Here is a 20,890-nt window from a genome sequence, read left to right on the forward strand (position 1 = left end):
AAACCAAACCAAGTCTAATGGATATTTTTCAGTCTTCATTACTTGATTGTTCAGCATGAATTGATGCTGCTGACTCTTCTCTCCATCTAGAAGCTTTCTTTCTTTGGGTTTTGTGTCCCCATATTCTGGTTTTCCTCCCACCCCTCTGCTCTTCTCAGTCCTTTGTGGGCTCATCTTCTATCCAGCTTTTGTTGTTGTGGCTGATTTTGAAACACAGCCTTGCTCTGTTGCCCAGGCTGGAGTGCAGTGGTGTGATCTCAGCTCACTGCAACCTCCACTTCCCAGGCTCAAGCCATCCTCCCACTTCAGGCTCCTGAGTAGGGGGGACTACAGGCATGCACCGCCATGCCTGGCTAATTTTTGTATTTCTGGTAGAGATGGGGCTTCGCCATGTTGCCAGGCTCCATCCAGCTTTTTATGGGGCATCCCTGTAGGCTTGCTCCTGGACCGCCTTGGGTTTTTGCTCCACACACCCAACACAGTCCATCCCCACTACGTCCATGATGTCCTTCCATACACCAAGGGCCCTCATGCTTGCATCTCCCTTCGGAGCTTCAGGTTCATATGTCAAATGTTTGGATGTCTCAAAGTTCCCTTTAACACAGTGTATGCAAGGTGAATTCCCCTAACCCTGGCCCTGCACCAGCAGTCCTCTCTGTGACTGGTAATGAATGCCAGTGAATAAATAACCACCTTCTATATAGTTGGGCACACTAGAAACCCGTGACTTTTCCTTGACACCTTCCTCTTTCTAACACCCTGTGAGCTAATCCTATCAGGTTTCCGCTTAGTGTCTCTTGATTCCATCCTCGTCCCTCCCTCTCTATTACCACCACTCTAGTTCAGGGCTCTCTCCTGGACAAAAGCTTCCAAAGCAGGTTCCTGTATCCACTTTTGCCTCCCTTTGGCTTCTCCATGTTGAGGTCCAAGTGACAGTGATGAAAGGGTAAGCAGATCAGATGGCTTTCCTACTTCGCACTTCCTCCACCACCCGCATGGCTGGGCCGCTGCCGCCTCCCCACCTCTTGCTCCCAGCACCCCAGAGCGCTGGCCTTCTTTCAGTTCCCCCAGCACTGTCCTCCCACCCACTGTGGGGCCTTTGCACAAGTGGATCCTTCTGCTTCCCCTTCCCCTTTCATGTAGGTATCTCCCACTGCCCCCTCAGATCTCAGCTTAAACACCACTTCCTCTGTCTCACACCACAGACAATATTGAGGCCCTTGCAATGTGCGACGTTAGCTCCCTGCAGGCTTACCCCTGTAGAATCCATCACCTTTGTCATGACATTTTAAAATATCCAATTGCTGTCCCATCTGTCCAGTAGCCCCTGTGCCTCATGAGGGCAGGGTCTGTGTCTGTGGTGCTGTGCTCTCTCCTTTCTCGACCTTTGCCCACTCTTTCACAACCCTTGGCACTGTTCTCCTCCCCTTCCACCATGAGTCACCTGGGCCAGCTTCAGGACTCAGTTTAGACATTGAATGCTCCTTTCCCCACCCCTCCAGGCTAAGGTAGCTATCCCTTTTGACCCTACAGTACCCCTGCATTCCTTTGCCACGTTGCATTTTTTCTTTGTTGTTTTTTTGAGACGGAGTCTCGCTCTGTCGCCCAGGCTGGAGTGCAGTGGCACCATCTCTGCTCACTGCAAGCTCCGCCTCCCAGGTTCACTCCATTCTCCTGCCTCAGCCTCCTGAGTAGCTGGGACTACAGGCGCCCACCACCACGCCTGGCTAATTTTTTTTTGTATTTTTAGTAGAGACAGAGTTTCACCGTGTTAGCCAGGATGGTCTCGATCTCCTGACCTCGTGATCCACCCGTCTCAGCCTCCCAAAGTGCTGGGATTACAGGCGTGAGCCACTGTGCCCAGCCCAATGTTGCATTTTTTCTTTTTCTTTCTTTCTTTTTTTTTTTTTTTTTGAGATAGGGTCTCACTGTGTCACCCAGGCTGGAGTGCAGTGAAGTCATCATAGCTCGCTGCAAGCTTGAAGTCCTGGGCTCAAGTGATGGTCTGTCCGCAGCCTTTCCAGCAGCTGGAACTACACATGTGCACCACCATGCCCAGCTAATTTTTATTTTATTTTATTTTATTTTATTTTATTTTATTTTTATTTTTTATTTTATTTTTAAGTAGAGACAAGCTCTCACTATTTTGCCCAGGCTGGTCTTGAACTCCTGGGCACCAGCAATTCTCTCGCTTGTCTCAGCCTCCCAAGATGTTGGGCTTACAGGCATGAGGACCCACGCCTTGCCTGCCATATTGCATTTATGGCACCCTATTGTCATGACTTATTTACTTCTCTGCCTTCTCAAGGAGACTCTAAGCTCCAGGAAGACAAGGGTTGTGTCTTGTTTATCCTTCATTCCCCAGTGTCTAGGACATTGGCTCTTACAGAGTAGGCACTCAATAAATACTTGTTGAATGACTGAATGAAAGAGGTAATGGTACATGAAAATGCTTAGAAGAGGCAAAGCATGCCGAAAAATATAAGATATTATTTTAGCCATGAGGAATAGGACATGAACAAGTAAAGCCCCGAATCCCTGTCCAGCGTGAAGCTGAAGACGTGATATATTAGGGGGTCCCAGTGCCCACAGGAAATCCCACCCCCAAGCTAAAATCTTGGAAACAAGGATACCCCTGAGAGCTTGCCCAAACCAAAATAGAGGATGTCAGCACTGGAGAAGACACTATAAAGGTTAGGATGCCTTCCTGGACAAAATAATGGAACCTGGAAATCGAACCAAATCTTTACTGAATGTAAAGAAGAGTTACTATATCTGGAAGAAAAAATCTGTTCACAGAGGGGTGGTGCCTGGAGCCTGGAGAGGGAAGTCCAGAGACCCTGCCCTTGCCCCTGTGGCTGCCTGGGCTGCCCTGACCAACTGCACATCAGACACAATGACAGGAGCCCTTGGATTCCACAGTGACTTTCCTCACACTGTGCTTCTAAGTCAGCTTATAAGTACAGTTTGCTGAGCTATCTGGAATTTTCCCTAGAGAGAGAATGCATTGGCCAACCAATATGTTCTAGCCTGCTCATCAGTTTTATTTCTCAGTGTCAATTAATGGGTCTCTTGAGCACTTGGTAGTGGGAATTAGTCCTCTTTGACCTCCTCCCATTGGACTTGCTGGCAAATCTAATGTTCTAGACCTGAGGGCCACGGGCTAGAGTCAGCCACGCTCATGACACTGCTATCTTAGCTCTCTCTGACTACAACAAATCCAAGAGTTCAAACAAACAAACAAACAAAAAGGACGTTTCTCCCTTCTGTTAACTTGTACTGAGGAGGAAAAGCATGTGTTATTATTTTGTTTGTTTGTTTTGAGGGCCAACTGTAAGGATTTTTATTTTGGTAGGTAGAGGAAAGTCCTGTTGAAAGGTGCATTACCAGATTCAACATTTATACTATAGTCTTTGTTTTGTTTTGTTTTGTTTTGAGACAGTCTCGCTCTGTCACCCAGGCAGGAGTGGTGCAGGGGCTCGATCTCGGCTCACTGCAACCTCTGCCTCCCCAGTTCAAGGGATTCTTTTGCCTCAGCCTCCTGAGTAGCTGGAATTACAGGTGCACACGGGCACGCCTGGCTAATTTTTTGTATTTTTAGTAGAGACAGGGTTTCACCATGTTGGCCAGGTTGTTCTTCAACTCCTGACCTTAAGTGATCCACCCGCCTTGGCCTCCCAAACTGTTGGGATTACAGGTGTGAGCCACTGCGCCCGGCCCTATACTACAGTCTGAATTCTGCCTTAGGCTGGGCATGGTGGCTCATACCTGTATTCCCAGCACTTTGGGAGGCGGAGCTGGGAGGATTGCTTGAATCTAGGAGTTTGAGACCACCTGGGCAATGTGGTGAGACCCCATCTCTACAAAAAATATAAAAATTAGCCGGGCATGATGGCCTGCACTTGTAGTACCAGTAACTTGGAGGGCTGAGGTAGGAGGATCACTTGAGCCCAGGAGGCAGAGGCTACAGTGAGCTGAGATCACGTCGCTACACTCCAGCCTGGGTGACAGAGTGAGACGCTGTGTCAAAAAAAAAAAAAAAAAAAAAGAAAGAAAGAAAGGAAAGGAAAAAAAAAGAAAAAGGAGAAATTCTGTCTTAAAACACAGGATATTGTTTGTTTGTTTGTTTGTTTATTTATTTTAAGATGGAGTTTCCCTCTTGTTGCCCAGGCTGGAAGGCAATGGTGTGATCTCAGCTAACTGCAACCTCTGCCTCCCACATTCAAGCGATTCCCCTGCCTCAGCCTCCCAAGTAGCTGGGATTACAGGTGCTGCCATCACGCCTGGCTAATTTTTGTATTTTTAGTGGAGACGAGGTTCCACCATATTGGCCAGGCCGGTCTCGAACTCCTGACCTCAAGTGATCCACCCACCTCAGCTTCCCAAAGTGCTGGGATTACAGGCGTAAGCCACCACACCAGGCTTCTCTCGTAATTTTGAATTTAAATAAATAATGCAGATTGACTCTGAGCTGAGAAAATTTTAAATTTATTTAATGACATAAAATTCGTATTTTACTTGAGTTTTACGTTTTTAATGCTCCATTCTTTGACAGAAAAAGCAGACAGCTCTGAAAGAGAGGCACTCATGTCAGAACTCAAGATGATGACCCAGCTGGGAAGCCACGAGAATATTGTGAATCTGCTGGGGGCGTGCACACTGTCAGGTAACTCACTTCCACGAAAATCACCTCATCAAAAAGACTGTAGCCTGATGACAAAGAGGATGTTTGTTCTCTCTCTCTCTCTCTTTTTAATTCTTTGTCTTTTCTCAGTCACAGTGTGAACTCTCAAACCCAAGTGGAATTAGACACTGAGCACTCTATAAATCAGAGGGGTCAAAATAAAGAAGGCCTCATTCATCTGCTTTATCAGGATATATTGCATAATTCTCGCCTGCTTAAAAACAACAACAACATTGCAAGTACATTTGGTGGTGTCTGTGCTTCTCCCCCAGCTTGGAAGCTGGTGCACAGGCATGGTGAGAGTGGTTATAGAGCCTGGCCACTGCCCCAGTTGGGCTGCCGTCAAATACGGCACAGCCCAGCTAGGATATCAGACTTTACTTTCCCAGAATTCTCTGGGGCATGCCCTCTGATCCTCTCTCTTCTGCCTAGAAATACCCAAATGATGTGCCCAAGGTTCATTCTTCCTGCAGCAGCAGGCCTCGGGCTGGTACTGAAAGAAAGGAAAAAGAGGAAAGTGAATCTGAGAGAGGACTGGGAATATATTTCTCCCTCCTCAAGCAAACGGCAAATCAGCATATAGTTACCAAGCGTTCGCCTATAATATACAGCTAGAACGTTACTTTCAGTTGCAAACTGGAGAATCCAGGAGGCCAGCGGTATTGGTGAGGCCGCACGTACAAACAAGGGCCACAGAGAATGTGAAGAAGATGCTGCTTTCCAAAGGAATTTGAGCAAAAGCTGAAACTGAATTTAAAGTATAAGAAGAGATAGGCTCAGAAAAAGTTGTAGTGTCCCCAAGTCAGTAGAGAACTGAGCCCTCCCAAGAGTATGTTGTCTGCTACATAGACTTCTGAAATAACAGTTTGCTTTGTGTATGCCTATAATTGAAACTGTAACTATTTCAGGACCAATTTACTTGATTTTTGAATACTGTTGCTATGGTGATCTTCTCAACTATCTAAGAAGTAAAAGAGAAAAATTTCACAGGACTTGGACAGAGATTTTCAAGGAACACAATTTCAGTTTTTACCCCACTTTCCAATCACATCCAAATTCCAGGTAAGAGGCTGGGTCAGGGTTTCATAATTACACATCATAGAATGTAGACAAAGTGTGCTGTTCAAACACACTTCGTTGACCAGTTTCTAAAGGCATCGTTTGGTCTGTGGGTCCTGCAACCTAGAGATTTCTGAATCTTTGCTATAATTTCCCTGTTGACATGGAACAATGAGTCCCGTCCCTTTCCTTCAGTACAGGTACTATAGCTGAGCTAGCTTCTCTCCACCCATGCCTGCATCACACCCTAGACTTCTATTTGGTTTGGGGAAAGGTGCATTATTCAGTCTTTCAGGACACCTGGTTGCCTCACAGGTATTGGTAGAAAGAATGAAGACTTTTTCTAAAGTCCTTAACATATTCAAGGAGAACAGTTCAGGTCCTGGGACTACTGCGCAAAAGAATGCTGAACTCAAATTGGATTCTAAAATATTAGGATGGATTGATTGGCACGTGATGGGGACACAGTAAAGTAGCAGTAACCCTGTCTCTGCTCTGCGTTTATCCTCCGCATCTGTGGGGATCCTGAGAGATGCTTGGTCCTGCAGGGATTTATTGCTTTAGCGGGCATAAATGAGGGCTGTAGGAGTTTCCTGGGATCTCCTCCTCATCCTTGAACTTTCTTGCGAATTACTTGAGCATCATGGCTTTGTAGCACCTTCCTCTGAATGGATTCACAGGCATTCTGATGGAGGCATTCCTTGAACCTTGGGGCATTCTTTTTTTTTGTTTTGAGACAGAGTTTCGCTCTGTTGCCTAGGCTGGAGTGCAATGGTGTGATCTTGGCTCACTGCAACCTCCGCCTCCCAGGTTCAAGCGATTCTCTTGCCTCAGCCTCCCGAGTAGCTGAGATTACAGGCATGTGCCACCACGCCCAGCTAATTTTGGATTTTTAGTGGAGACGGGGTTTCACCATGTTGGTCAGGCTGGTATCGAACTCCTGACCTCAGCTGATCCGCCCACCTAGGCCCTGCAAAGTGCTGGAATTACAGGCGTGAGCCACCGTGCCTGGCCGAGCCTTGGCGCGTTCTTATTTCCCTCCCTGTATGGAAGTTCTCCCTTATTCTGAAGGGTATTTGTTTATTGGAGACTTTTTTCTTTACCAGGGGCTTTTTAGGGATACATTTCAGAGTCCCAGCTTTGTTTTCTTAGAATGTAAGTTTTAAGTGCAGGCCTCTGGCCTTCCAGGTCTGAGACACAGACCCAGTGTCTTAAAGCCACCAGACGCCACGGAGATCCCCATGCACGTCTGTGTGCAGCTGCCCTTAACCCGTGCATGCCTGTCACACCAGTCCTCCCCTTTACACTCATTTCTCAGCTCATCGTCTAGAAATGAGAACTCTATAAAGCCACTCACATTCTGGAACAGAGGGGTTATCCTACTGAGTCCGATGTGTGTGACCAGCATCCACTGGTCAGTACTTAGCCCCTTTGATTCATTCTGTTCACTGGAATATTAAATACACTGAAATTATTCCTTTTGGAATATTTGTGGTCTGAAAGCATGAAGCCATTTCCTAAAGATATGTAAGTTGTAAATTGGGTTAAACTCGTATATTGGAATAAATTGAATCATGATCTATTTATAATTCCTACAGAGTTCCTCAGGGAAGAATTTTTATATACCTTAAAAGAGATTTGTATTATTGCTATTTATTAATTTCACAGTAAAAGAAATGAGCTTTACAAAGGCAAACTGGAAAAAAGAAGGATGGTGAAACGCTTACAGGACTCTCGGGAAGATCTGTATTATGTGAGGGAAAGTGGGCTGAGTTCAGAAACCAAAGAATGAGATCGATGTGAGTCCTGGTTCCACTCGAATCATATTTATCTCACTGTGCCTAATTTCTCTTTTATAAAATGCCACCCATCTCATAGGTTGTGGCAAGGATTGAGTGAGGTCCTTTTTGAACTGTAAGATTCTATATGGAAAACAGGGATTACTTTTATCTTAGACTGGCAAGCCCAGTTACACAGATGTTTTTAATGTACACAAAAAATGGACAAATGGATGGTGTGCTTTTAATTTAAAAGTCAATTTATAATTGGAATCCATTTATTTGATGAATTGTATTTTTAAAATAAAATGTCTGCTGAGAAGAATAACGTAAATAATGAAAAAACAAAATTTTTTAATAGCATGCCTGGTTCAAGAGAAGTTCAGATACACCAGGACTCGGATCAAATCTCAGGGCTTCCTGGGAATTCATTTCACTCTGAAGGTAATATTTTATTCTAAGTAGTAGCACTTTAAAATGGAAATGATGCAAAAGTTTTATGTTAGCTATTTTTTAAAAGTGTGTAAACACAAGAGCATTTTAAAACTTGCTAATTGTCAGATGATAGCTACAAGCCAGTTTGTATACTGTAGATTTTATGTCAACATTCGACTAATAAACACTGAGGACTATTTTATTTGGTCAGATTATTCGTTTAAAGTCGTATATTAATTACAGCCATCTTATTACCTGATAAGTGGAAGAGATAATGAGTTCCGAAGTTACATAGAATTTGGATTAACTTCTGCTTACTTTGCTTTCTGACTGGATGACTTTGGACAAGTTATGTGACCACCAGAATCACAATTTTCTTATTTATAAAATAGGCCTAACACTACCTTCCTCACAGGACTGTTAGAAGGAGTAAATGAGGGGCTGGGCGTGGTGGCTCACGCCTGTAATCATGCCTTGGGAGGCCGAGGCAGGAGGTCACCTGAGGTCAGGAGTTCAAGACCAGCCTGGCCAACATGGAGAAACCCTGTCTCTACTAAAAATACAAAAATTAGCTGGGTATGGTGGTGCACGCCTGCACTCCCAGCTACTTGGGAGGCTGAGGCAGGAGGATTGCTTGAACCCAGGAGGCAGAGGTTGCAGTGAGCTGAGATTGCACCACTGCATTCCAGCCTGGGCAACAGAGTGAGACTTCAACTCAAAAAAAAAAAAAAAAAAAAAGGAAGGAGTAAATGGAAGAATATAAAATGCACAATACAGTTTATAAAATGGGATAGATGGGCCGGGCGCGGTGGCTTATGCCTGTAATCCCACCACTTTGGGAGGCCGAGGTGGGTGGATCACGAGGTCAGGAGATCGAGACCATCCTGGCTAACACGGTAAAACCCTTCTCTATTAAAAATACAAAAAAATTAGCACGAGCCTGTAGTCCCAGCTACTCGGGAGGCTGAGGCAGGAGAATCCAGTTGCAGCGTGCCAAGATCGTGCCACTGCACTCCAGCCTGGGCGACAGAGCGAGACTCCTTCTCAAAAAAAAAAAAGGGATAGACAATTAATATTAATTCCTTTCCCACTGTGACAGCCCTACCTAGTGCAAAAGAGAAGTATCTAAAACTCCTGACTAATCTATCAGGAGGTCATCGGTCATCAAAGCAGTTCCAAAGTTTATCTCTAACCAAAACAAGTTGCCAGTGACCCTTCATAGGCAGCATAAACAGGTCAGCTCTAATGCTGCCGGGAAGATAATGCGATAGCTTCATGTGTACGTCTTAGCACCTCACCTAACTCTGGCTTGAATAACCTTCCCATAGAGATTTAATAAGGCAACTTCTTAGAGTTTTGGCAAAAGTGAAGACTGGCTCTATTTTACAGATGAAATTGAATATGAAAACCAAAAAAGGCTGGAAGAAGAGGAGGACTTGAATGTGCTTACATTTGAAGATCTTCTTTGCTTTGCATATCAAGTTGCCAAAGGAATGGAATTTCTGGAATTTAAGTCGGTATGCTCCTTTTAAAGAAAAAACAAACCAAAAAAAGATTTGAAAAGATGTGCTTATGTATTTTTTCTTGTTTATTTTAACTTGTATCCCTTAAAGTCTGCCTTTTCTCCCCTGTTCGCTGTTGGAGTCACCTAGCGTGGTACCTTGGCTCTTGGCTAATTGTAGTAGCATAAAGGCTTGGGATCCCTTGTGAGGTCACGGCTAGCACAGCCCTCCCAGGCTGCACAAAGTCCCCTGAAACTTCCACGGCTGAAGGTCGAGATAGTTAGTCCTCAGAAATCCTTCCTCAAAACAAAGCGTAGCATTGTCAGTCCCTTTCTGAACGGCTGTTCAGGTTGTGCCCTGCATGTGGGCATTCACCCAGGGGATGAGTGGAGGCTGAATCCCAGCCAGCCACCCTGAGTGTCTTTGTCTAATTTGCACCCTACGTGCTGTGGGCTGGCAGCAGCCCTGCAGGCTCACTGCCTCCTCTGTTGCTAACCCCTGATCTATTCGGGCTGTGTTGGTAAGGCCCTGGAGCCTGCCGTGAACCATATTCTCTACCCCAATTTCGCATTTTTTTTGAACTGCCTTTCCACCCGCTGTTCTCTGTGATTTCAAACGTCTCCTGCCTATAAGCAGATCACAGCCCGCCGTCTCGCTACCTTCCTTCCTCGTTTGCTTGCCTTTCATTGCCTTCTCTTTATTTCCCAAAATTCTTCCCCTCATTTTTCTTGCAGTCTTCTAATCTCCTCCTCCTCTTCTCCTCCATTTCCTTCCCCTTGCCTCTTTTTTCCTTTTTTCTTTTTTCTCTCTGAATTTGGAAAGACTACTTTCAGTTGTATTTTGTTTTTTCTTTTCTTTTCTTTTTTTTTTGGAGACAGAGTCTTGCTCTTTTGCCCAGGCTGGAGCGCAGTGGTGTGATCTCGGCTCACTGCAACCTCTGCCTCCTGGGTTCAAGCAATTCTCATGCCTCAGCCTCCCGTGTAGCTGGGACTACGGGTGCATACCACCATGCCTGGCTAATTTTTTGTATTTTAGTAGAGATGGGAATTCACCATGTTGCCCAGGCTAGTCTTGAACTCCTGAGCTCAAGCAATCCATCTGCCTCAGCCTCCCAAAGTGCTGGGATTACAGGCGTGAGCCACCGCACCTGGCCTTTTTTCTTTAAAAAATTACTGCCTCAGCCAGACATTCATGGTGCATGTCTGTAGTTCCAGCTACTTGGGAGGCCAAGGTGGGAGGATTGCTTGAGCCCAGAAGTTGGAAACTGCAGTGAGCTAGGATCGCACCACTGCACTCCATCCTGGGTGACAGAGCAAGACCCTTTCTCTAAAAAATAAAAAATTGGCAGCCGGGCGTGGTAGCTCACGCCTGTAATCCCAACACTTTGGGAGGCCGAGGTGGGTGGATCACGAGGTCAGGAGATCAAGAACATCTTGGCTAACACGGTGAAACCCCGTCTCTATGCAAAAAAAATTAGCCGGGCGTGGTGGCGGGCGCCTGCACTCCCAGCTACTTGGGAGGCTGAGGCAGGAGAATGGCATGAACCCGGGAGGCGGAGCTTGCAGTGAGCCAAGATGGCGCCACTGCACTCCAACTTGGGCAACAGAGCGAGACTCCATCTCAAATAAAAAAATAAAAATAAAAATAAATAAATAAATAAATAGGCTGGGCACAGTGGTGTACGTCTGTAATCCCAGTGCTTTTGGAGGGAAGCCCAGGAGTTCCAGGCTGCAATGAGCTATGACTATACACTGCCCTCCAGCCTGTCTATTCAAAATAATAATGAAATAAGCTTAAAAGCAATAATAATACAAGTTTTAAAAAATTACTGTCACAATAATATTTCCCCACCTCTGAACTGCGAGGCACATTCTTCTCTTCATTTTCCCCACCTGCTGTTTGGATTCTTCTTTTTTTTTTTTCTTTTTCTTTTTTATTATTATTATTATTATGCTTTAAGTTTTAGGGTACATGTGCACAATGTGCAAGTTTGTTACATATGTATCCATGTGCCATGTTGGTGTGCTGCACCCATTAACTTGTCATTTAGCATTAGGTATATCTCCTAATGCTGTTCCTCCCCCCTCCCCCCGGATTCTTCTTTCTCATGCATCTTGCCCATCTGAGTCTTTCTCTATTTCACTTATACATTTACAATCTTGCTTTCACAAGCATTTTTTTTTTTTTGAGACAATGTCTTGCTCTGTTGCCCAGGCTGGAGTGCGGTGGTGCGATCTCAGCTCACTGCAACCTCTGCAACCTCTGCCTCCTGGGTTCAAGCAATCCTCCTGCCTTGGCCTCCCAAGTAGCTGGGGTTACAGGTGCGCACCACCACACCTGGCTAATTTTTTGTATTTTTGTAGGGACAAGGTTTCGCTATGTTGGCCAGACTGGTCCCGAACTCCTGACCTCAAGTGATTTGCCTGCATCAGCTTCCCAAAGTGCTGGGATTACAGGCATGAGCCACTGTACCTGGCCCACGAACATCTTTATAGAGGTGGGAGAACACCTACTTAGATTGTCTGGCCTGGTTTGCTGCCCATAATTAAGTAAATACTCAAACTACTCCCAACTGGCGGTCAAGGGGCACTGCTTCCCCTTCAACCCCAGGCTTGTAATAATATGAATTTTTGAAGAACAACCAGTTTCTTAGGCCTTCTATCCTTTTATCTTCACATCAGGCCTCCCCTTTGAGTCATGCGTGTCACTGTCCCCTTCTTGTCTCTCACTACCTCCCTGATAGTCCTCTGGGTACCCCTCAATTTCCTCTATAGGCCCTTGACTTCATCAAACATTTGTTGAGCCCCAGCTACGTGCCAAGCACTGTACTAGATGCTGGAGATAGAGAGTCAGTTATGATATGACTCCTGGGCTCGAAGATCTTATGAATGATAGGGGAGACAGAGACAAGCAGACATGCAAGTCAAAGATGACACTGAGGCCGGGTGTGGGTGGCTCAGGCCTGTAGTCCCAGCACTTTGGGAGGTTGAGACCGTGAATTGCTTGAGGCCAAGAGTTCAAGACCAGCCTGGCCAACATGGCGAAACCCCATCTCTACCAAGAATAGAAAAATAGCTGGGCACGGTGGTGCATGCCTATAATCCCAGCTACTTAGGAGGCTGAGGCATGAGAATTGCTTGAACTGGGAGGCAGAGGTTGCAGTGAGCAGAGATTGCACCACTGCACTCCAGCCTGGGTGACAGAGTGAGACTGTCTCAAAAAAAAAAAAAAGAAAAATTTAAAAAGTTTAAAAAAGACAACACTGTAGCGTGATAAGTGTTGTGATTGAAGTAAGTTCTGGGAACCCAGGGGAGGGATCTGCACAGCAGACCTGGTTGGGGGAGAGGGAGAGTGGAAGAGGCTTTCTGAAGGAGCGCATGCTTCATGCTTGGACTGATGGAGATTTTTGAAGGAAAAGGAAAACCAGCAGGGAATGTGGGATGGGATAGGGAGCATGGAATCAGGAGGAGTTTTTTTTGGATAAAGGTAATTAGTTGGACATACTGAATGTGAGGTGCCTTGGGCAACCAAGTAGAGCGTGGTCTAGCAGACACTTGGACACTTCTCCTGTCTGAAGCTCAAGAGAAATGTTTGCGTTGGAAATAGGGATGTGGGCAATGGTGGTTGCATCCCTAGGTTTGGATGAAATGGATTGGGTGAGGGTGTGGGATGTGAGGATACAGCCCTCAGGAGTGAGAGTAGGCTCATGCACAAAGCCGCTGAGGGAGACAGGAGCCGGCAGAGCAGTGGGGAGAAAGCAGGAGTGAACCATGTGCAGGGTTCCCAGAGGAAGGACCAGAAGCGAGAGAGGGGCTGGCCACCAGCAGCAGACACCACAGGGAGGTCCCGTCAGATGGAGACTGGGTGGGTGCCAAGCCAGTTAGTGCGGGCCTTGGCCAGAGCAGCTTGGGCAGACAGGCAGGAGGAGGAGGCAGGTTGCAGACCTGGGGGTAAATTGGGCAAAGTGCAGGTAGATGGCACTGAAAAAACTGGGTATGGAGGAGGGAGCTCTAGAGGGGCTGTGGCACAGGGCTGCTAGTGTTCATGGTGCTTCTTTTTATTTTTTAAAGATGAAAGAGTGTACATTGGACCTTTGCTACTAGTGCCCTGTTCCCCTTCAGATCTTCCTTTGTAAAGTTCATTTTCTTGTCAGACCCCTTTGATTAACATCACGACATCTCTCACCTCAGGGACTCCTTCTAATTCCAGTTCAGTAAACCTCTCCAAACTCATTTTCAGCTTTTTGTTTTTCCGATTATTTCCCTCGATATTACTCCGTTTATTCCTAAAGCTATTTTCCAGTCAGAAAAGAGATGCTGGCCAGGCACGGTGGCTCACGCCTGCAATCCCAGCACTTCGGGAGGCTGAGGTGGGTGGATCACCTGAGGTCGGGAGTTCGAGACCAACCTGACCAACATGGCGAAACCCCGTCTCTACTAAAAACACAAAATTAGCTGGGCCTGGTGGCGCATGCCTGTAATCCCAGCTACTCGGGAGGCTGAGGCAGGAGAATCGCTTGAACCCGGGACGCAGAGGTTGCAGTGGGCCGAGATTGTGCCATTGCACTGCAGCCTGGGCAACAAGAGTGAAACCCCATCTCAAAAAAAAAAAGAAAAGAGATGCTATTTCTCACACCCACAATAAAAGTACTGGAGGACAGCTCTGAGACTCCCCCTGGAGGCTCAGGGGAGGGCCCCTGTTGGGGAGCCTCTCACTTTTGCTCAGAATCTGCAAAAGATCCGCTCCTCTTTGGCCTCTGGGGATGCTTCAGAAGCTGCACAAATAACTGCAGCCACCATAGCTGTAGAATTAGGTCTATGTTCCCTTTGTTTGTTACACATCATCACGACCGCTCACAGCACGGCTCAGTAAAGATAAGAGGCCTTCCATCATCGGTACCTCCTACTGAACTTGAGTCTAAAAGAAAGATTGCACTCCAGGATAATATACATCACAGTAAATAACACTCTGGTGTCATTCTTGACAGTGTGTTCACAGAGACCTGGCCGCCAGGAACGTGCTTGTCACCCACGGGAAAGTGGTGAAGATATGCGACTTTGGATTGGCTCGAGATATCATGAGTGATTCCAACTATGTTGTCAGGGGCAATGTGAGGCTGCTATTTCCTACTTATTTTTATACTGCTATTTTGTGTTGTGTCGTTATAATGGTAAACATCTGCACTCACTGTGGTGCATTTTTGATTTATGGTAACATCAAAAACCCTCACAGCAGTCTGCTTACTTATGCTTAAAAGGTTTTTCTGCAGCTTCAGGGAATCTTCCATCTATAATAAAAGCTGAGCAAAATAGCATCACATCTGTCCTTGGGCTAGCTAGTCAGAGTAGATCAGTTAGGGGCCTTTGAGTGCAATCCTCACTTTAAAAAACCCAAAATCTCAATACTTGCACTTAGTTCAGTTATCCTAGCTATAAAGTGACTATTGAGTTATGTTTTCAATTATGTGAAAAGCTAATAGTCACAATAAAGCACTTTAAAACATATATAACACATAAATGCATACAAAATGTTAAAGCTAAATACTTAAATATGAATTAATGAATATTTATCATCCTTTTACTGTTAACACAGGAAGACCTAAAACATGAGTGAATTGGCCGGGTGCAGTGGCTCACGCCTGTAATCCCAGCACTTTGGGAGGCTGAGGAGGGCAGATCATGAGGTCAGGAGTTCGATACCAGCCTGACTAATATGGTGAAACTCCATCTGTACTAAAAATACAAAAAATTAGCTGGGCGTGGTGGCGTGTGCCTGTAATCCCAAATATTTTTGAGGCTGAGGCAGGAGAATTGCTTGAACCCAGGAGGTGGAGGTTGCAGTGAGCTGAGATCGTGCCACTGCACTCCAGCCTGGGCAACAAGAGAGAAACTCTGTCTCAGAAAAAAAAAAAAAAAGTGTGAATTGACTTGGTAATAAAAAACTAAGGACAGATGTGTTTACAAAAAGAACTATTAGAAGTAATAGATGACAAAATTGTGTAGTTGAAAATGCGTGTTTTTAAAGAATTACAACACCTGGCTGGGTGCTGGTGGCTCACACCTTTAATCCAAGGCACTTTGAGAGGCCAAGGTGGGAGAATTGCTTGAGCCCGGGTTCAAGACCAGCCTATGGAACATGGTGAGACACTCAACTATCTCTGTAAAAAATAAAAAACTAGCTGGGTGTGGTGGCACACGCCTGTGGTCTCAGCTACTTGGGAGGCTGAAGTGGGAGGATCACTTGAGCCCAGGAGGTCGAGGCTGCAGTGAGCTGTGATCATGCCAATGCACTCCAGCCTGGGTAACAGAATGAGACCGTTTTTTTTGAGAACCTGTCTCAAAAAAGAATTCCCTACTTGTGAAATAATAATAATAATATTAAATGCTGATATAGTGCTTCCTATGTGCTAAGCATCTAGGTGCTTTATGCATCTTAATTCATTTATTCCTCAGAGTACCCACTTGGAAACTGAGGCACAGAAAAGTAACTCGCCCATGGTTACACAGCATGTGGACTTGAACAGGAATAGTCTGAGCCCCGAGTCTGTGCTAACCACTGTGTTGTAGTGTTTCCCATGAGGGTTATGCACTTACCTCATAGGGTTGATGTGGGAAAAAACCAATAAAACCAACATGAAAGCACCTTGTCCAGGGTAACATCCAGTAAATGTGAAATGTCAAATTAAACTGTATTCCCACTAGAAACAAATAATTATCTTAGTTGATTTACAATCTACTCCTACTCATCATAGACTGCTCATATGTAGTCATTCAGTTTCTACTCCACCAGCTGGTTGTCTCTTATGTGGGAAAGTGAATTCCATTTGGAGCCACAATTAATTTCTTTAATTAATCAAATTAACCAGACTTGCCTGCATGAATCAATAGCTCATCAGTTTGCATACATTTAAAAGAGGGTTTACTTGGCTGATTAAGCATGTGCTGATTAAACATATGCTGTGAAGGACTCCTCAACCCATGTAAAAGAAAATCAGTACAGCCGGGCACGGTGGCTCACACCTGTAATCCCAGCACTTTGGGAGGCTGAGGCGGGTGGATCACGAGGTCAGGAGATCAAGACCAGCCTGGCCAACATGGTGAAATCCTGTCTCTACGAAAAATACAAAAATTAGCTGGGCATGGTGGTGCGTGCCTGTAATCCCAGCTACTCGGGAGGCTGAGGCAGGAGAATCGCTTAAATCAGGGAGTCTGAGGTTGCAGTGAGCCGAGATAGCACCATTGCACTCCAGCCTGGGCAACAAGAGCGAAACTCCGTCTCAAAAAAAGAGAAAGAAAATCAGTACAAAGCTCTGCCCCAGTCATCTACCCATCTTGTGTCTTGATTCTAATCTGAGACTATACTAAGTCAAAACTCCCTTTCATGCTAGTGGAAATTATTAAAGCCACAGAAGCCAGACTGGTGTCATTTCTGGAAGTGATGACGTGGGCTCCCCTCCCGACATTCTTGTGGATGACATTTCCACTAAACGTCTTCCCAGAAATGCTTTAACAGAAGATCTCACTAATTCACTAGTACCCACTTACCCCTAGGCAACTGACTGGCTATTCCTTAATGGAAAGTACCTCTTTCCAGTGGAAAGATGGCAAGTTAAACTTACCCATTCCAAGCACAAGCCTTTGTTCAAGAAGAGTTGTAAAGAAATATGCCTTCTGTTTTAGGCTAGTATTATTAGAATGTTAATTTTTTTTTTTTTTTTTTTTTTGAGACGGAGTCTCGCTGTGTCACCCAGGCTGGAGTGCAGTGGCACGATCTCGGCTCACTGCAAGCTCCGCCTCCTGGGTTCACGCCAATTAGAATGTTAATTTGAAAGTGAAAACCTTTCACGTGAGGAATGTGATTTTCTCAATAAGGCATTAAGAGTGGTCTTAGGAAGATGATGCATTTCATCTTAATACAAGAGAAAAGAAGTCATGTCTGTATGTGGAAAATTCACCATCTTATCTCCTCTGGGTTTTCCACAGGCCCGTCTGCCTGTAAAATGGATGGCCCCTGAAAGCCTGTTTGAAGGCATCTACACCATTAAGAGTGATGTCTGGTCATACGGAATATTGCTGTGGGAAATCTTCTCACTTGGTAAGTTGGGCAGCTGCTGACCTCCCTTGGCTCTGGGCTTTGCATGCTCTGCTCTCTCGGTGCCCCCCACCCCTCCCCCAATACTGATGGGTCTTACTTGTATTGCAGCCCATGACTTTATGTTTATTTGCTGGTGTCCTTTAGACTGTCTTCCTCACTGGTCTATAACCTGCTTGAGAGCGTGAACCGTGACTTCTTTTTCCCAGCTGCAGCCCGTGTGCCTGCAACAGTGTCTGGTACATGGCAGGTCTCAATACATGTTTGTTAATTGAATGAATCAATAAACAAATGAAGAAATGGATGAATGGCTGCAATTGTCTAATGTTTTCCTCAGGTGTGAATCCTTACCCTGGCATTCCAGTTGATGCTAACTTCTACAAACTGATTCGAAATGGATTTAAAATGGATCAGCCATTTTATGCTACCGAAGAAATGTAAGTTCAAGTCAGACTGTAATTTGGTTGAAATCAGAAATGTACAGTCTGTCTATTTCCAAATGCATGACCAAAAAAAGTCAAACTCCTTAGTGCGAAGTGTATAGGATTCTTTTTTAAAAAATAGAAGTGAGGTCTTGCTGTGTTGGCCAGGCTGGTCTCAAACTCCTGGCTTCAAGCAATCCTCCTGGCTCAGCCTCTCAAAGTGCTGGGATTACAGGTGTGAGCCACCACACCCAGCTGTCTGATTCCATTTTAAAAAGAAAAGAAAACTCTTTGTTTTGGGAGTTTCTGAACAAAGCTGAACCTTGCCTGTCCTCAGACGCACCTGTTTCCCGGTTTTAATTCCTTTGCTTGAGGGCTCCATGAAGGTGATTTGAGTCTATCCACACTACGTCACATTTCTTTAAATGCATTTCTGCCCATCATCTGATTTCTCCTTTCGGATATGAATTCAAAATCTGGTAGAGAACTTGCCACAAAACAAACATGCTGTAAATAAGTAGCTCCAGAGGAATAAATGGTGCTTCATTATATGGAAAATGATCCATTTTGCTTCATTCAGACTTCTTCATCTTGTTCCTTGTTCTATTGCTTTTACAGATACATTATAATGCAATCCTGCTGGGCTTTTGACTCAAGGAAACGGCCATCCTTCCATAATTTGACTTCATTTTTAGGATGTCAGCTGGCAGATGCAGAAGAAGCGGTATGTAGCAGCCAGGACTTTATAAAGCTTTATAAAGGAAATTGGTAAATTAAAACACTTGTTGCTGACTTCCTGTGAACCAAAGGTACCAAGTTGTCATTCTCGTTGCAGTTTTTCTGGGTTGCCCTTTCAAAGTTGTATGGGGTAAGACTTTATTTGTTTATTTATTTATTTATTGAGACAAGGTCTCGCTCTGTGGCCCAGGCTGGAGTGTGTGGCGTGATCATGGCTCACTGCAGCCTCGACCTCCCAAGCTCAAGCAAGCCTCCAGTCACAGCCTTCCAAGTAGCTAGGACCACGGGAGGGCACCACCATGCCAGGCTAATTTTTTTATTTTTTGTAGAAATAGGGTATCACTGTATTGCCTAGGCTGGTCTTGAACTCCTGGGCTCAAGCGATTCCCCCACCTCAGCCTCCCAAAGTGCTGGGATCACAGGGCATGAGCTACTGTGCCTGCCCTAAGACATATTTATTGATAAAAATGTTTTTAGGAAAAAAAAACAACAACACCTTTCCTGATTTCAGCCAAATGATTAATAAATTAAAAGCTCTTAAGTGTTCAGTGCAGTGAAGTAGACAACTAAATAAAACTAAATAAAAATAATCCCTGGCCTCCAGAAGCCACTAGCCCTTTCTTACGAAGCATCAGTGTGGAAAAATCACATGACTCAATCATGCTATATGGTAGCGTGGAAAGAGCATTGACCTGGAGTTCTGAGGGTTGAATACCAGCTCTACCACTCTGTCTCCTAATTGTGTCCATTATAGCAAATCACTTTACTTCTCTAAGCATCAGTTTTCTCACCTGTAAAATGGGTTGTTAAGTTAGATTATCTTTTGAGCTTTGGGAACTTGGAATTTCTTTGCTAACACTTCCCCCATCAACACCACCACCTGGTGTAGTGAAAAGAGCCATCTCCAGATGAAGTAAATAAAGGAGAGAACCTTGAGCTCCCAATACGGAGGTTCAAATCTTGGCTCCATCATTTACTTGATAAGTAATTAATCTTTTGGGGAGTCTCCGTCTCACTTTGTTTACCTGAAATATGTGATTAACAAATCTCACCTCATGGAGTTGTAAGAAGGAGTAAATCAGGTGATGTATGTGAAAAGAGTTAGCACATACTGGGCACTTGGTATTTACTCCATAAAATGTTAAATATAAATCTGATTTTTAAGTAGATTGTCTGTCCTCCTTTCTAAATTGTTAAGAGTCTGTTTTCAGTTCTGTATTCTCTATATAGACCTGGGTAGATAGTGTGTACTTTCCTACTGTGTGATTTTTTTTGAAAATTATATAGAAACTAGGTTATTGTCAGAGAATTGGGTCAAAAGGCCGCAGGAAATGGAAAGCCTCCAACAGACTTATAGCCTATTGCACAGATACCTATAAACTGTTCATGACGCTATAAGGTAAACTGAAAGAAGAGTTATAGAATGAAACAGGAAGTGAGCTGGTAGAGAAAGAATATATATGTACATGTATAGCTGTCTAGCTGTATACTTTTTTTTTTTTTTGAGACAAGGCCTTGCTCTGTCATCCAGGCTGGAGTGCAGTGGCATGATTTCAGCTCACTGCAGCCTCCGTACTGTGGGCTCAAGCAATCCTCCCACCTCAGCCTCCCAAGTAGCTGGGACCACAGGCACACACGACCAGGCCCAGCTATTTTTTTGTATTTTTGGTAGACATGGGCTCTCACTATGTTGCCCAGGCTGTTCTCAAACTTCTGAGCTCAAGTGGTCCACCTGCCTCAGCCTCCCAAAGTGCTAGAATTACAGGCATGAGCCACCACACCTGGCTAAGAGAGGACCGATTGATGTTACTCATTGCATAGTTGGGTGTGGATTTGTGGGGAACTTGTGAGCTGGATGTGAGGACTGAGTAGCATGTTGGCTGCTGGAGAGTAGAGGGTGAGTAAGATATTCCAGGATAAATGAATCATATAAATAAAAGTCCAAAGTTGAAAAAGTAGAGTGGCAAGTAAATGGCTGTGCCTAATATACAGGGAGAATGGGGGGGTAGAGAGGAAAGAAAAGTGCAAAGGTCATGTCGCCAGGATGGAGGCTTCAGGACCACTTGGGTCTTGGTTTGAGCTTCTCCTTTCATGTCCCCATACGCACAGGATGTCCAGGTCCCCTCTGTTCAGGGGACCTGTCAGGTATCAGGAACCATTGAATGGCAACATATCCGTGCG

The 20,890-nt window shown here is 45.0% G+C and overlaps 1 protein-coding gene across 2 annotated transcripts in view; it reads left to right on the forward strand.

Annotated features, from left to right (window-relative positions):
* The window catches only part of FLT3 (fms related receptor tyrosine kinase 3), a 99,212-nt gene that overhangs the window by 68,623 nt on the left and 9,699 nt on the right, over positions 1-20,890 (forward strand). For both annotated transcript variants that reach the window (XM_032150576.2, XM_032150577.2), the window contains 8 exons: positions 4,556-4,666; positions 5,593-5,746; positions 7,883-7,965; positions 9,346-9,473; positions 14,446-14,568; positions 17,441-17,552; positions 17,887-17,986; positions 18,590-18,695. In XM_032150576.2, coding sequence (XP_032006467.1) covers positions 4,556-4,666; positions 5,593-5,746; positions 7,883-7,965; positions 9,346-9,473; positions 14,446-14,568; positions 17,441-17,552; positions 17,887-17,986; positions 18,590-18,695 — 917 coding nt within the window. The remainder of the gene's footprint in view (positions 1-4,555; positions 4,667-5,592; positions 5,747-7,882; positions 7,966-9,345; positions 9,474-14,445; positions 14,569-17,440; positions 17,553-17,886; positions 17,987-18,589; positions 18,696-20,890) is intronic.

The sequence above is a fragment of the Hylobates moloch genome, unplaced genomic scaffold (genome assembly GCF_009828535.3).
Source record: "Hylobates moloch isolate HMO894 unplaced genomic scaffold, HMol_V3 SCAFFOLD_4, whole genome shotgun sequence".
Classification (NCBI taxonomy): Eukaryota; Metazoa; Chordata; class Mammalia; order Primates; family Hylobatidae; genus Hylobates; species Hylobates moloch.